At 42.4% G+C, this 14527-nt stretch overlaps 1 protein-coding gene and 1 non-coding gene across 2 annotated transcripts in view; both read left to right on the top strand.

Annotated features, from left to right (window-relative positions):
- Positions 1 to 14527, top strand: part of LOC138951389 (zinc finger protein 107-like) — a 45961-nt gene that overhangs the window by 3722 nt on the left and 27712 nt on the right. Inside the window, exons 2-4 of the mRNA XM_070323000.1 lie at positions 1358 to 1458; positions 8089 to 8794; positions 11909 to 12630. Of these exons, the coding sequence (XP_070179101.1) occupies positions 1358 to 1458; positions 8089 to 8794; positions 11909 to 12630 (1529 nt within the window). The remainder of the gene's footprint in view (positions 1 to 1357; positions 1459 to 8088; positions 8795 to 11908; positions 12631 to 14527) is intronic.
- On the top strand, positions 14001 to 14076 carry Trnat-cgu (transfer RNA threonine (anticodon CGU)). Its single transcript has one exon. It is a non-coding gene; the product is annotated as a tRNA-Thr (tRNA).

Genomic DNA, 14527 nt, shown 5'->3' with positions numbered 1-14527 from the left:
CAGCATTTCAGGGTGAACGGAGAACGAGCGAGAGAGAGAACGAGCGAGAGCGAGAGAGAGAGAGAGAGAGAGAGAACGACTGAGCGAGAGAGAGAGAGAGAGAGAACGGAGAACGAGCGATAGCGAGAACGAGCGAGAGAGAGAGAGAGAGAACGACTGAGAGAGAGAGAGAGAGAGAGAAAGAACGACTGAGCGAGAGAGAGAGAGGACGAGCGAGAGAGAGAAAGAGGTGCAATCGGTTTCTTATCTGAAGCAATGGGCCATTCATGGGAATATTCTTTGATCGAGCTCTCGAAAACCACTCGAAGAGTTCGCCGTTCAATTTCTTTATCACATCGACTCTTTCTAAAGTCAGAAATTTCCGTTTTGACATGATGAGACCGCGATCGACGAAGGATGAGACGAAGATGCATCACAGTACAGAAAGTAGAAACCCTAACTTGTTTTTGTTTGTGAGTTCAGTTCAATTCACGGCATCGACCAATGAGCGTGCACCATACAAAAAAATCAATCTTTCAAGTGCTGTCGTTGGCTTACAAAATAAGCTTCTCGCGCGTTCACATCGCCAGCGAGATTGTATTTGCAGAACCAAGATGGCGGACCGTCGTTGACAGGTAACGAACCAAATCGGGACCAAAAAAGAGTGTCCGCGTCCGTGCCTTTGAGGTGTCCGCTTCCCGCAGTGGGGCACTGCGGTTATGAAATTAAAGGCCCCTCCTGTTTTTGGAACCGCAGAAGCTTTCTAGTTTGCTGTTAGGTAGATTTTTGGTTCCTCTTTCCTGTCATGCTCTCTTTTTCTTCATGAATTCTTTTCTTTTTTCTGCCTTCTTGCTCATTCACCTGTATTTTTTCCAAAAATCTCTTCTCTTGCCGCTTGTCTCGCGATTCATGTATAGTTTAATCTGTTAGTGTTCTGATGTAAGTCCAGCAGTAGATAGGTTAAGCCTATTTTAACATACTGGAAACTGGTAATCTTCCAGTAGGTATTAATTTAGTTTTACTAAAGCCTGCTGGGACACAAGTAATGGGTTAGTGCATTTGTAAACAGGAATCGCTTGACAAGTGGCCCCCTTCATCCCCCCCTTCCTCATCCTGATATGGCTCTGCGTAGTCGGCTGGACGTTAAGCAACAAATAAACAAACAAACAAACAAGGTGTCCGCTCTTTTAAGGTGTTTTTGAGTGTAAAATACATCCGTCCTCACTTGAAGTGTCCGTTATGCAAAGGTGTCCGCCGAATTAAGGGTCCGCTGGATGCAGGTTTTACTGTAGATCTAAATGTATAGGTCTGTTTAGTTAATTTAACTTATAATTTCTACTCTGCATTTTGAACATTTTCTTTGCATGTTTTTTTGCAGGGCCTACAGGCAAGCGAGCACTCATTCCAGGAAGTCTGCCAACCAACCATATGCTACAGAAGTCAGTAGAAACACCAAAGACTCCAGCCAGGAAACCACCAGTGAGTAAAAATTGCTGTTATTTGCTCAGTATAGTGATACTGATAGTGATAAGGCCAAAAAAAATAATAGTCTGTTTACGGTAACATAGGCGGAAAAAAATAGGGTCGGTAGGTCGGGATTTTTTTGTTATTTTGCCAAAAAACAAAGACCTGTTTTTGTTTTTTTCCCAAATGCCCCAAAAAGTCTATGGTCGCGCGAAAAAATAGGGTCGGTCGGGATACCGTATTTTTTGTGTGTGCCTAATATGCTACTTGTAACTCTTTTGTGAGTACCGGTACATGTATACTGTTTTTTTTCTCAGTTTTTGTCCGCTGTCATTGTGAGATTTTGTGACATATCTCTGTGCTGACAGACTAGTTCAGGACAGCGAGGGGTCGCGTGCGCCATTTTTTTAACATTAACATTAACATCAGCGGCCTGATAGGCTTTTCAGCCTTTTGCCTGCTATGTTTTACAACGGGTGATTTGATATATCATTGTTTGTTTATTGTGCGTTGCGTACGTCCTAGGACGATCTCAATTGATTTAAATTTGTTGAGAACATAAATTGTCTCCAGTGTTTGTCAAGTAGGTTTTTGAATGTGTTCAGTGTTCCTGCTGACACAATGTTAGGGGCCAAATTATTCCAGTTATTCACAACACGGTTAGTAAAGAAGTTTGCATACAGGTTAGTCTTAACATTTTTTTAATTAACTTGTAATTACCCCCCGCGGGCTAGGGGGAGTTCCATATTGGTTGGGACGAGAAAGAATTTACCCGATGCTCCCCAGCATGTCGTAAGAGGCAACTAACGGATTCTGTTTCTCCTTTTACCCTTGTTAAAGGGTTGCCTGGTCTCAAAAATGCGCGGAGTCGCGTGCAAAAACGCTTTTAAGAGTTTTCCGAGTTGATTCAACTAAAGACTGTTGATTTGGTCCAGAAGAAGACACTTTCATCATTAGTTTGAAACCATTAAAATGCGTGAAACTTTCTGCTAGTTCTCACAATCCGCAAAAAAACGAAGCAGTTGGCAGGCCGAAACGACTCAAAATCCGCGACCGACAACTCTGTCAGCACAAGAAAGACGCCGCAGCGTTAGCCTTGCTGTGACGTCACTCGAGGAAGCCGATAAGGCCGCTGTGAAGTTTACAGTACAATGTAGACTACAGCTGGACATCTGTAATGCTGTACGCGTGATTGATTCTTGCACAAAGTAAAGTATTAGGATGGTAATATCTTCTCAAGACCCACGTTCCCATTTTCTCTTCTTTGATCTGACCGACTGCAACCTTTACAAGTCATTTCTAAAGTGGTTCACATGCTGTTGCTACTCCTCCAGTCCACCCGGTTAAACCATAAAGTTGCTCAACCACAGACCCTCGTGTCCCTTGTCAGCAGACACTGTACACTTATGAAGAAGGTCCGCTTGAGGTGTCACACCAATTACCGTGTACGTGTGAGGTACTGAATTCAAGACAAAAGCCAACTCTGTCGGTGGGAAAATCTAGGAAAGAGATGATGATAATACATCTTCAGTTACTCACTCAAGTAGATAGACGAGATAAGATAAAGGGAAGAGAGACGGAGACAAAGATGAAACAGTGGATCTAGTGTGGAAAATGGGGAAGGGGGGTTCGGCCGCAAAAAATCAAAGATGAATTTGTCAAACTGTGTTTGTGATGGTTATCGTGTGTGTGTGTGTGTGTGTGATAACACGTATGTGTGTGTGTGTGTGTGTGTGTGTGTGTATATGTGTGATAACACGTGTGTGTGTGAGTGTGTTGTGTGTGTGTTTGTGTTCCTCGACACGTGACAATATCTGCCAATAAGTTGAACAAAAACAGGGTTCAAGTGGAACAAAAGCAGGAGGGGGACAGAAGACATGTTATGAACTCCGTTTTTTACTGCGAAATTTTGACCTGGGAGAAGTCACCCCATCCTAAGTTTCTGTTCACCTACCCGTGAAGTATGCTTGAGGGCTTGACTAGACAACCCGATTGCGCCCATTACGCGTCCAAGGGAAGTAATTTTCGAGCGGGCTGCATTGACTCGGCCAAGAATGCAAACTTTCTTCGATTAAAGACATTGTAGCATGTCTAAAGTCTTCGGACTTGTGTTATCAAGCTGTCAAAATCACCAAGTAACTTTTAAGTATAGTTTCAGTTACATGATAACTCATTCTAAGGAACAGATTTTGAGAGCCACAACCCGACAGCTGCCCTTTAAGTGTTTCTTGTATAGAATATATATAGTCAATGTTTGTAAAGATTTTAGTCAAGCAGTATGTAAGAAATGTTAAGTCCTTTGTACTGGAAACTTGCATTCTCCCAGTAAGATCATACAGTAAAACCTGTCTCTAACGGACACCCTTGGGGAATGGTAATAGTGTACCTATTAGACAGGTGTCCCTTCTTCACAGGTGGAGGGGCCGGGGCAATATTTTACAAAGAGCACGTAAAATGAACAAGACACTTTTTGTCAGTCCTGTAGTATGTATTTATTGGATTGAACATGAGACTCACTGAAAATGTGAGTAAACAAATGATACATGTAGCAAACAACAACAACAACAACAACAACATCCCCCCACCCCCCCCCCCCCCCCCCCCCCCCCCACCTAACCCGTTCCCTACACACACTGTGCATCAAACTTACGCAAGTCGGACGTCACAAAGCTAAAAATAGCTGACTCTTCATCAGTCATTCAACGGGAAATTCCGCAGTGTGTCTCGACCAAATTGGGTCAGCTCTTGTTTCATTCAGTTTTTCTAGTCTCAGCATAAATGCATGGAACAAAAATTTAGCTGTGTTAACTATTGTTTCCTTCGAACGATTGCTTACAAAGAGAGAGAGATCATCACGTCTTCTTTTTCCGATTTGATCCTCGCGATCTGTGTTTTACCACATCCCATCTCCTTCGCCACATCTTGGCATGATTGGCCGCTATCTAGTTTTTTCAAGGCAGCGACACGCTGCTCTAAAGTCAACGCTTTTCTTTTTCCTGCTGGAGATTCCATTTTCAAACATAGTAGTCTACTGTTGCTTTTGATTGTGACTGTATCCACAATGCGGAAAAGCGAAAGTGAGTGAGCGAAAGTGGGTCTCCATCTAAACAAGCCACTGATTGGTCAGAAAAGGGACAGGACAACCAATCAACAACCATTTGTGCTACGGCTACGGCTGCCGAGCACTGTCTGCATAACAGTTGAGTTTTCGAAGTTGCGTTTTTATGTACGTTGTGTCCGTTTGTGACAGTGTTTACACTTCCTACGGTCCGAAAAATCGTGTCCGCGTCCGTAAGTGGCAGGTGTCCGCCCGTTAAAGGTTAGTTATTGTTGAAATCGTGTTCGTGCCATGATAAACTGTCTGTATGTAGCAGGTGGCCGTTACAACAAGGGTCCGCTAGACTCAGGTTTTACTGTATATTGTACTACATTGCAAGCCCCTGGAGCAATTTTTTTATTAGTGCTTTTGTGAACAAGAAACAATTAACAAGTGGTTCTATCCCATCTCCCCCCTTTCCCCTATCCCATCTCCCCCCTTTCCCCGTCGCGATATAACCTTGAATGGTTGAAAACGACGTTAAATACCAAAGAAAGAAAGAAAGAATGAGGGTGACGACCGGCACGGTTGGCCTAGTGGTAAGGCGTCCGCCCCGTGATCGGGAGGTCGTGTGTTCAAACCCCGGCCGGGTCATACCTAAGACTTTAAATTTGGCAATCTAGTGGCTGCTCCGCCTGGCGTCTGGCATTATGGGGTTAGTGCTAGGACTGGTTGGTCGGGTGTCAGAATAATGTGACTGGGTGAGACATGAAGCCTGTGCTGCGACTTCTGTCTTGTGTGTGGCGCACGTTATATGTCAAAGCAGCACTGCCCTGATATGGCCCTTCATGGTCGACTGGGCGTTAAGCAAAAAAGAAAAAAAGAAAAAAAAAGAGAGTGACCATACCACATTCCCATACTCAAGTATAGGGCGAACAAGCGATTTGAAAAGAGGGACCATGATGTCTTTTGACTTGTACTCAATGTTATGGACTATCATGCCAGAGACTCTGTTAGCTTTTTGTGCTGTTACGTGTATGTGGTCCTCAAAAGATAGGTCCCCATCCACCACAACACATAGGCCCTAACACACTACCCTGAGGTACCCCACTGGTGACTGGAGCTTCATCAGAGATATCATCCCCTACAGACATTTTGTTTTGGCTCCGTTTTATTTACATCTTTTGGGACGTTTTTCTACTGCAATCTTTGCCCCTACTTACGTACAACTTGCTCATACAACCTAATACATACCTGCATGCTCTTATTGAGACAAATACAGAATTGTCATTGTCATACAACCAAATACATACCTGCTCTCACTGAGACAAATAAAGAATTGTTAAAAAAAGTTCCCCTAACTGGGGATTGAACCCACGACCCGCTGCTCTAGAGCGCCGAATCAACCCACTGAGCCATGAAGTCTGTCGACCTTGGGGACATTAGAAGGGAAATCTAAAATGTAATACTATCCTCCGCCGATGATCGAGCTTTGATTAAAAACATTTGTAGTGGTATCTGACTCTGTTATTTTAACTCGAACATTTTGTTCCATATGAGTGGCATGAAGTGATAAACGCACAGGCACAATTTGGGAACAATTCATTGATTTAGAGATGTCTGCTTGCATATCAATGAAATTATCTTGGACAGAGTCAGAATGACAATTAAATAATTGATGTATGGTTTTATCTTCAAATTCAACTGCAGCGCATTTCCAGCTCCAAAAAGTCAAACTCCATCTAGAGGTAGCTAGTAACGTCACATGGTACTAATCCACTTCTTGAATACTTCACATATATGCGTTGCTTTCTTGCAAATTATAATATAGTCAGTCTTCTTCTTCTGCGTTCGTGGGCTGAAACTCCCACGTACACTCGTGTTTTTGCACGAGTGGAATTTTACGTGTATGACCGTTTTTACCCCGCCATTTAGGCAGCCATACGCTGCTTTCGGAGGAAGCATGCTGGGTATTTTCGTGTTTCTATAACCCACCGAACTCTGACATGGATTACAGGATCTTTTCCGTGCGCACTTGGTCTTGTGCTTGCGTGTACACACGAAGGGGGTTAAGTCACTAGCAGGTCTGCACACAAGTTGACCTGGGAGATCGGGAACATCTCCACATTTAACCCACCAGGCGGCAGCGACCGGGATTCGAACTCACGACCTCCCGATAAGGAGGCCGATGTCTTACCACCCCGCCGCTGCGCCCGTCTATATAGTCAGTTATTATGAGGATCAAAGGACTATAGCAACTAAAACTTCAGACAAGTATAAACTATTTTTAATGATTGGTTTTTTTGGGGTTTTTTTTTGGGGGGGGAGGGGGGACTATACAATTTACAAATGTTACGTTCTAAATGTACGTCTTATATAATTTATGTCCTATACAATTTATCTGAAACACTTGTCAAGCTTGTGTATGCGATTTATATCAGTGATGCAATTCCTATAAAGGGAGACAACCGTGGCTGCTATTTTACTCAATCAAGTGACTAAATTGATTAGTTATCATCTTATGCTTTATATTTTGGGCTCAATCTTTCCATCAATTCCACAATGTGACAGTTTGATGCAATAGCCGTGCCCCATGGCAGTTTTTATATGGCAATTAAATTAGCTCTAAAATCTCAATCCTGTTTGACTGGCGTTGCCTCCAAGGTTATAGATGCTTTTCGAAAATAATTCTGTCAGGATTAACAAGCAGAAGGGAGGAGTAGGAGCCCCTGAAATTGCGGACACATTTCTCAACATCGGGAACACTCTCCAGGCTTCCAACGGACTATAACCTGCGATCGGCACAAAAAAAACAACCTCAAATGTGTATGCCATGTATGATACCCTTTTCTTTTAAAACTCAGCGTTAACGAGTTAATCGGAGTTGAGAATTTGTTGTGGAAAGGATTGTTGGCACGTATCACAATGTGTATTGATCGAGGTCACGTGGGTTTGGCTTGAGGTCATGTGGTATTAGGAAGACATGCGTGATCAGCAAGACATTCGTGGCTCTGGTGATTATATTTTTGAAAGAAAACTGTATCATATCTAGCACACGTCGCATAGCATACACATCCCAGTTGGTTTTTAGTGTCGATCGTGGGATACAGCGCATCAGAGGCGTGGAGAGTGTTCCGGATGTTGTGAAATGTGTCGGCAGTTTCAGGGCCTCCCTTCTTCTTGTTAATTTCTGACAGAGTTATTTTTGAAAATCGTCTATTACGTAGGAGTTATTTCTGAAAAACATCTACTAATCTTGTGCTTCGCACACTGGGTTACAAGAAGAATTATTCTTTGCTTTGATATGAGGGACTTGTATAAAAAATAAGTCAGAAATGCCGCTAGTGCTAGAGACCACTCTAACACCTTAAAACATCTAAGAAAATCTGGTCTTAAAAAGGATAGGTTTTGCAAAATAGAGGTGAGGTTATAAACAGAATATCTGAGAAGGAGGTTCTGAGAGGTGGGGTCAAAGGGGGTCGGGGGGTCTGCTGTATCGGGTTTCTATGCAAGTTCCTTTGTTTGTATTTGATGTTCGAAGGAGAGAAATTCTGTTTCAGCAGTAGCCAGCACATTGTTTAAATTAACCATAAGTTTTATTGTTGCAGCAGTCAGTGGATGGAAACAAACCAAGACCGACAGTGAGCGGCTGTGACAGGATGGAGGAAGAAGAGTGGACAGTGAAGACAGAGGTCAAGACAGAAAGAGATACACAAGAACCACTACTGGTAAGACTACCAGTGTCACAGTGCATGACGGAGCAACACTCACAAGAGCCAGAGGTCAAGATAGAGGTCAAGACAGAAAGAGATACACAAGAACCACTACTAGTAAGACTACCAGTGTCACAGTGCATGACGAAGCAACACTCACAAGAGCCAGAGGTCAAGACAGAGGTCAAGACAGAAAGAGATAAACAAGAACCACTACTGGTAAGACTACCAGTGTCACAGTGCATGACGGAGCAACATTCACAAGAGCCAGAGGTCAAGATAGAGGTCAAGACAGAAAGAGATACACAAGAACCACTACTAGTAAGACTACCATTTCCAAAGTGCAAGACAGAGCAACACTCACAAGAGCCAGAGGTCAAGATAGAGATCGACGTTGCGGAAGAACCACCACTAGCATGGTGCATGACAGAGCAACATTCACAAAAGCCAGAGGTCAAGACAGAGATCGACGTTGCGGAAGAACCACCACTAGCATGGTGCATGACAGAGCAACATTCACACGAGACAGAGGTCAAGATAGAGATCGACGTTGCTGAAGAACCACCACTAACATGGTGCATGACCCAGCAACATTCACACGGTGAGTGTTTAGATGATGGTTAGATTTGCATGTATTCATAAACATAAAAGTGCATCATTTGCAGATACTGTCAAATGTCTCATCCAGATGATCTGATCATCACTGGTGTCAGTTTGCTCGCCATATATAAACACACAAACAAAATGTGGAACTTATAGCTCTGGTTTTGGTTCTGGACTGGATAAGTTGCAGGGGCCAATTTTTGCCATCGTCGCAACTGTAGGAGTGCTCAGCGCTCCCTATCAATACAAACCTCAACTCAACTCAACTCAAATTTTATTGGCTTCAATTTTCATAGAAGAATTTGTCTTGCGCTTGGGAGAAAGTAAGAGTATAACATATAACAAGTCGCGTAAGGCGAAAATACAATATTTAGTCAAGTAGTTGTCGAACTCACAGAATGAAACTGAACGCAATGCAACGCAGCAAGACCGTATACTCGTGGTCCACCACTCACGGCATAGGCAGTGAAATTGACAAGAAGAGCGGGGTAGTGGTTACGCTATGCTGCATAGCACGCTTTTCTGTACCTCTCTTCGTTTTAACTTTCTGAGCGTGTTTTTAATCCAAACATATCATATCTATATATTTTTGGAATCAGGAACCGACAAGGAATAAGATGAAAGTGTTTTTAAATTGATTTCGAAAAAAAAATTTTGATAATAATTTTTATATATTTAATTTTCAGAGCTTGTTTTTAATCCGAATATAACATATTTATATGTTTTTGGAATCAGCAAATGATGGAGAATAAGATAAACGTAAATTTGGATCGTTTTATAAATTTTTATTTTTTTTTTACAATTTTCAGATTTTTAATGACCAAAGTCATTAATTAATTTTTAAGCCACCAAGCTGAAATGCAATACCGAACCCCGGGCTTTGTCGAAGAGTACTTGACCAAAATTTCAACCAATTTGGTTGAAAAATGAGGGCGTGACAGTGCCGCCTCAACTTTCACGAAAAGCCGGATATGACGTCATCAAAGACATTTATCAAAAAAATGAAAAAAACGTTCGGGGATTTCATACCCAGGAACTCTCATGTCAAATTTCATAAAGATCGGTCCAGTAGTTTAGTCTGAATCGCTCTACACACACACACACACGCACACACACACACACACACGCACGCACATACACCACGACCCTCGTTTCGATTCCCCCTCGATGTTAAAATATTTAGTCAAAACTTGACTAAATATAAAAACAGCATTCATATCACATTTCATGTATCACACACAGTAATCACTAGTATAAGCCTACATTTATCACATTTGTACCTGTATCATACATGCAAATAAATAGTATCACGTATCACACACAATATATACATTACATAACATACAGCAAGCTTCCATCTCCCGCGCCCCCCCCCCCCCTCCCACACATACATATCCTCGCACGTGCGTCGACTCCATACAAATGACATCATCAGTCCATTAACTAAAATGCACTATGACTAGTAGTGGGTATATGATACTTAATACGTGCTCAACTAGACCTGCTAACTAAAATAATAACAGAAACAAGGACTGGGCACAACATTTACACGTGTGTGACCTACTTACATCAAGTGCCTGTGATCTATAAATAACAATGATTGCGTTTAAAGTAAAACATGAATAATGCCGATGTTTGCTAACAATGAATACATAACAACTAAGATAAGAATGTATGTGCTTTCATAATATGATTATTTTATAAAACACAGTGGGGAAATTTGGAAAATAATTTTTATACGAAACTGCGCACATCGAGTCGAGCTCTGTAGCGTGTGTGTTCGGAGGCAGGAGTTAAAAATAGGTTCTAGGGGGGAAGTTTAGAACACCCCTGATTCACCAATCGTCGTGGAGAAGGCGTTGGCTGTTCTCAGGTGTGTTGTGGTGTCATCGAGACTGTTCCCCTCTCACAGTTTGGACAAAAAAAGAGTTTCTGAACTGTTCTGGTTTAGAATCTACGAATACGAATACGAATACGAATACTTTATTATCTCATACAGAGAAATTTCAGTGTGGTGCACATTAAAAGACAAAACAAATAATAAGACAACAGATAAAAATACCATACCATGGGATCTGGGCTATTGTTTACTATCTCCCTATCTATGTGGTTTTCTGTGTGGTAGTCTCTAAAGCGTGAGGGTTTCCTGACTCTGCGTTCATCTGGGTTGATTGGGGTGAGGAAATGTTGTGCTCCGATTTCTGTATGCTTAGTGGGTCGGGCACAGTGTAGTTTTGTTCATCGGTGTGTGGTTCCGTAGTACATTTTTTTTTGCAAATGGCTTCTTGGTCTTATGTTATTGTGTGTTTTTTTCTTCAGTTTTTCACCGCATGATGCGGGAGACGCAAGACGCAATTCTCTAGTCAATTAAAATGGTGACACTATCTGTGCACAGTTTGTTGTTGAGTTTTCGAAAGAATGAACGTGGAGGCAGAACAAAGGGTTGATTAAGATCCCTTCTTAACTGATGCAAGTTTTTGTCACTGTATGAATACCTATCAGGCATCTTCGTGGTCGGCTGGGCGTGAAGCAAACAAAAAATTAAACCTATCAGGCATGGGAACTGTCAGCGAAATCGCGGATATCCTCGAAAAGGAAATTACGTTTCAGCGGGGAAAAAACAATTGTCCCAAAAATGATGAGGTCATTTAACCTACACAGTCCAGACTATGTGGGTTGTAGACAACCCATATTTTAAGCTGCAGAGTAATACATGTAATAAAACTAAATAATTGCATGGCCTTTGAAGGAAAGATCGAGGGGACACAATGCGGCTCTGATCCTTCTTTTAGACCACCCTGGATACTGTCCCCTGATGTTCTTGGGTTCTTGTTTCCCCCACCCATACTTTTGTTGTTGAACCGTTCTTTAAAAAGTATGGGTCGTACACGACCCACATCGCCCAGAATGTGTAGTTTAAAGCGTCATCCAGTAAAGGTGAAACTAAGAAGAGAAATAAGGTGTGTGTTGTTAACAACACATTTTTTGTATTATGTCAAACGGGCTTCTTTCTTGAAATGTCATTACATTTGGTTCCTTAAATTGCCAGTTCATTAGTTCTGAAATAAAGACGAGTTGCTCACTACATGTACTACTGCTGTGTTTGTTGAAGATGAAGGATCCGGTGCTGAATCAAGCGCAATGCCAAGAGACGACACTACACAGCTGACGATGTCACCTTACAACAGTCAGAGTGCTTCAACACAAGATGGCGTATCTTCAGAGGGAAGCAGCGCATGGTTGGATCACCACAATGCATGTCGGTCAAACAGTTTGAAAGGGGAAAGTTTTCACGAAGAGACGAGAACACAAGCAGAGAACAGCACAGGACACACAACACAGAAAGCATATTCCTGTACACAGTGTAATGCTTCTTTCAGAAGGCTTCATGATTTGAAGCAGCACGTAGTAACTCACACAGTTGTAAGGCCACATAGATGTTCACAGTGCAATTCATCCTTCAGTTATTCTTCACAATTAAAGCGGCACATGTTCACTCATACAGGTGAATCATGGCCACATAGATGTGCACAGTGCAATTCATCCTTTTGTTATCCTTCACAATTAAAGCAGCACATGGTCACTCATACGCCACGTGAAAAAATATATAGATGCACACAGTGCAGCGCATCCTTTTGTCTGCCCTCCACGTTAAAGCGACACCTGATAATTCATACAGGTGAAAGACCGTATAGATGTGTGCAATGCCGTGCATCCTTCAGAGATTCTTACACATTAAAGCAGCACATGGTCACTCATACACGTGAAAGACCACATAGTTGTACACAGTGCAGCGAATCCTTTACTCAGCCTTCGAAGTTGAAGCGGCACATGGTAACTCACACAGGTTAAAGGCCATACAAATGAACATTGACGTAGTGCGATCCTTCTAGGTTAAAGCGGCGCATGGTTACTCGCGCAGGGGAATGGCCATACAAATGAACATTGTCATTGACGTAGTGGGATCCTTCTATGTTAAAGAGGCACATGGTCATACATACAGGGGAAAGGCCATACATGTACAAATGAACATTGAGTAGTGCGATCCTTCTAGGTTAAAGTGGCACATGGTCACACATACGGGGGAAAGGCCATACAAATGAACATTGACGTAGTGCGATCCTTCACATGGTCACACATACAGGGGAAAAGCCATATAGATGTGCACATTGCAGTTCCTCCTCTGGTTTCTCTACCAAATTAAAGCAGCACATATGCTAACTCATACAGAAGAAAGCTCACTCAGTTGGTCACCTGGGCACAGACTATCTCGTGTGTTGAAAGGTCACTCAGTTGGTCACCTGGGCACAGACTATGTGAAGCAACACTTGTAGGAGACACAAACCGTTCTGACAGGTACACCATAGGTAACTCCAGCACACAGATGATGAAACACATTCTGATTTGGGGTGTGCGTTTATTGCGATGTTAATTTTACTGAGCATATAGCGATTTTTCTTCTTCTTCTGCGTTCGTGGGCTGAAACTCCCACGTACACTCGTGTTTTGCATGAGTGGAATTTTATGTGTATGACCGTTTTAACCCCGCCATTTGGGCAGCCATACGCCGCTTTCAGAGGAAGCATGCTGGGTATTTTTCCACCAAACTCTGACATGGATTACAGGATCTTTTTCGTGCGCACTTGGTCTTGTGCTTGCGTGTACACACGGGGTTGTTCGGACGCCGAGGAGAGTCTGCACACAAAGTTGACTCTGAGAAATAAATCTCTCGCCAAACGTGGGGACGAACTCACGCTGACAGCGGCCAACTGGATACAAATCCAGCCCGCTTCCGACTGAGCTACATCCCCGCCCGTATATTGCGATTTAACGAATGTTTGTATTACTTAGTTAGTGGAAGAATCTTTTGCAATGTATGTTTGATGGTGTAACTGTATGCTTTTAATTAAGCGTTGCTGACTATGAATGTAGATGTAAATGCTTGTATAACTGTGTTTTAATTTTAAATGTGTCAAGCGCAAAGAGCATAATTGTAAAGTTATGATGTTGCGCTATATAAATGCTCATTTATTATTATTATTTTTATTATTTTTTTTTATTTTTTTATTATTCTCTTTATTTATATAGCGCCTTATCCGAAGTTCAAAGCGCTTTATTATTATCTGAATTCATACATACATCATTGATGCCAACAGTGTGGTGTATCTTTCTGATATACAATGTCAGTGCTATGAACTCTTGTGGGACCGGCACGGTGGCCTAGTGGTAAGGCGTCCGCCTCGTGATCGGGAGGTCGTGGGTTCGAACCCCGGCCGGGTCATACCTAAGACTTTAAAATTGGCAATCTAGTGGCTGCTCCGCCTGCCGTCTGGCATTATGGGGTTAGTGCTAGGACTGGTTGGTCCGGTGTCAGAATAATGTGACTGGGTGAGACATGAAGCCTGTGCTGCGACTTCTGTCTTGTGTGTGGCGCACGTTATATGTCAAAGGAGCACCGCCCTGATATGGCCCTTCGTGGTCGGCTGGGCGTTAAGCAAACAAACAAACAAACAAAAATGAACTCTTGTGGGAGAAATACCATACATGAACATACATGTATCTTGAGTGAAATAGTTATTTCAGCATTTTTGGTCATCTTATGTATGGCATGTCATTTTTAGGAAAAAAATTCCCAAAGATGTGCTAAAGTGTTGATTTATATACTTACAGCACTAATCTGAGTCTGGCGTAAGACATGACATGTCACAGTCAGCTCCAAGTAACAAGGGAAA

Source organism: Littorina saxatilis, linkage group LG16 (genome assembly GCF_037325665.1).
Source record: "Littorina saxatilis isolate snail1 linkage group LG16, US_GU_Lsax_2.0, whole genome shotgun sequence".
NCBI lineage: Eukaryota > Metazoa > Mollusca > Gastropoda > Littorinimorpha > Littorinidae > Littorina > Littorina saxatilis.
The sequence above is the reverse complement of the archived record's forward strand: the minus strand, read 5'-3'. Positions and strand labels throughout refer to the sequence as shown.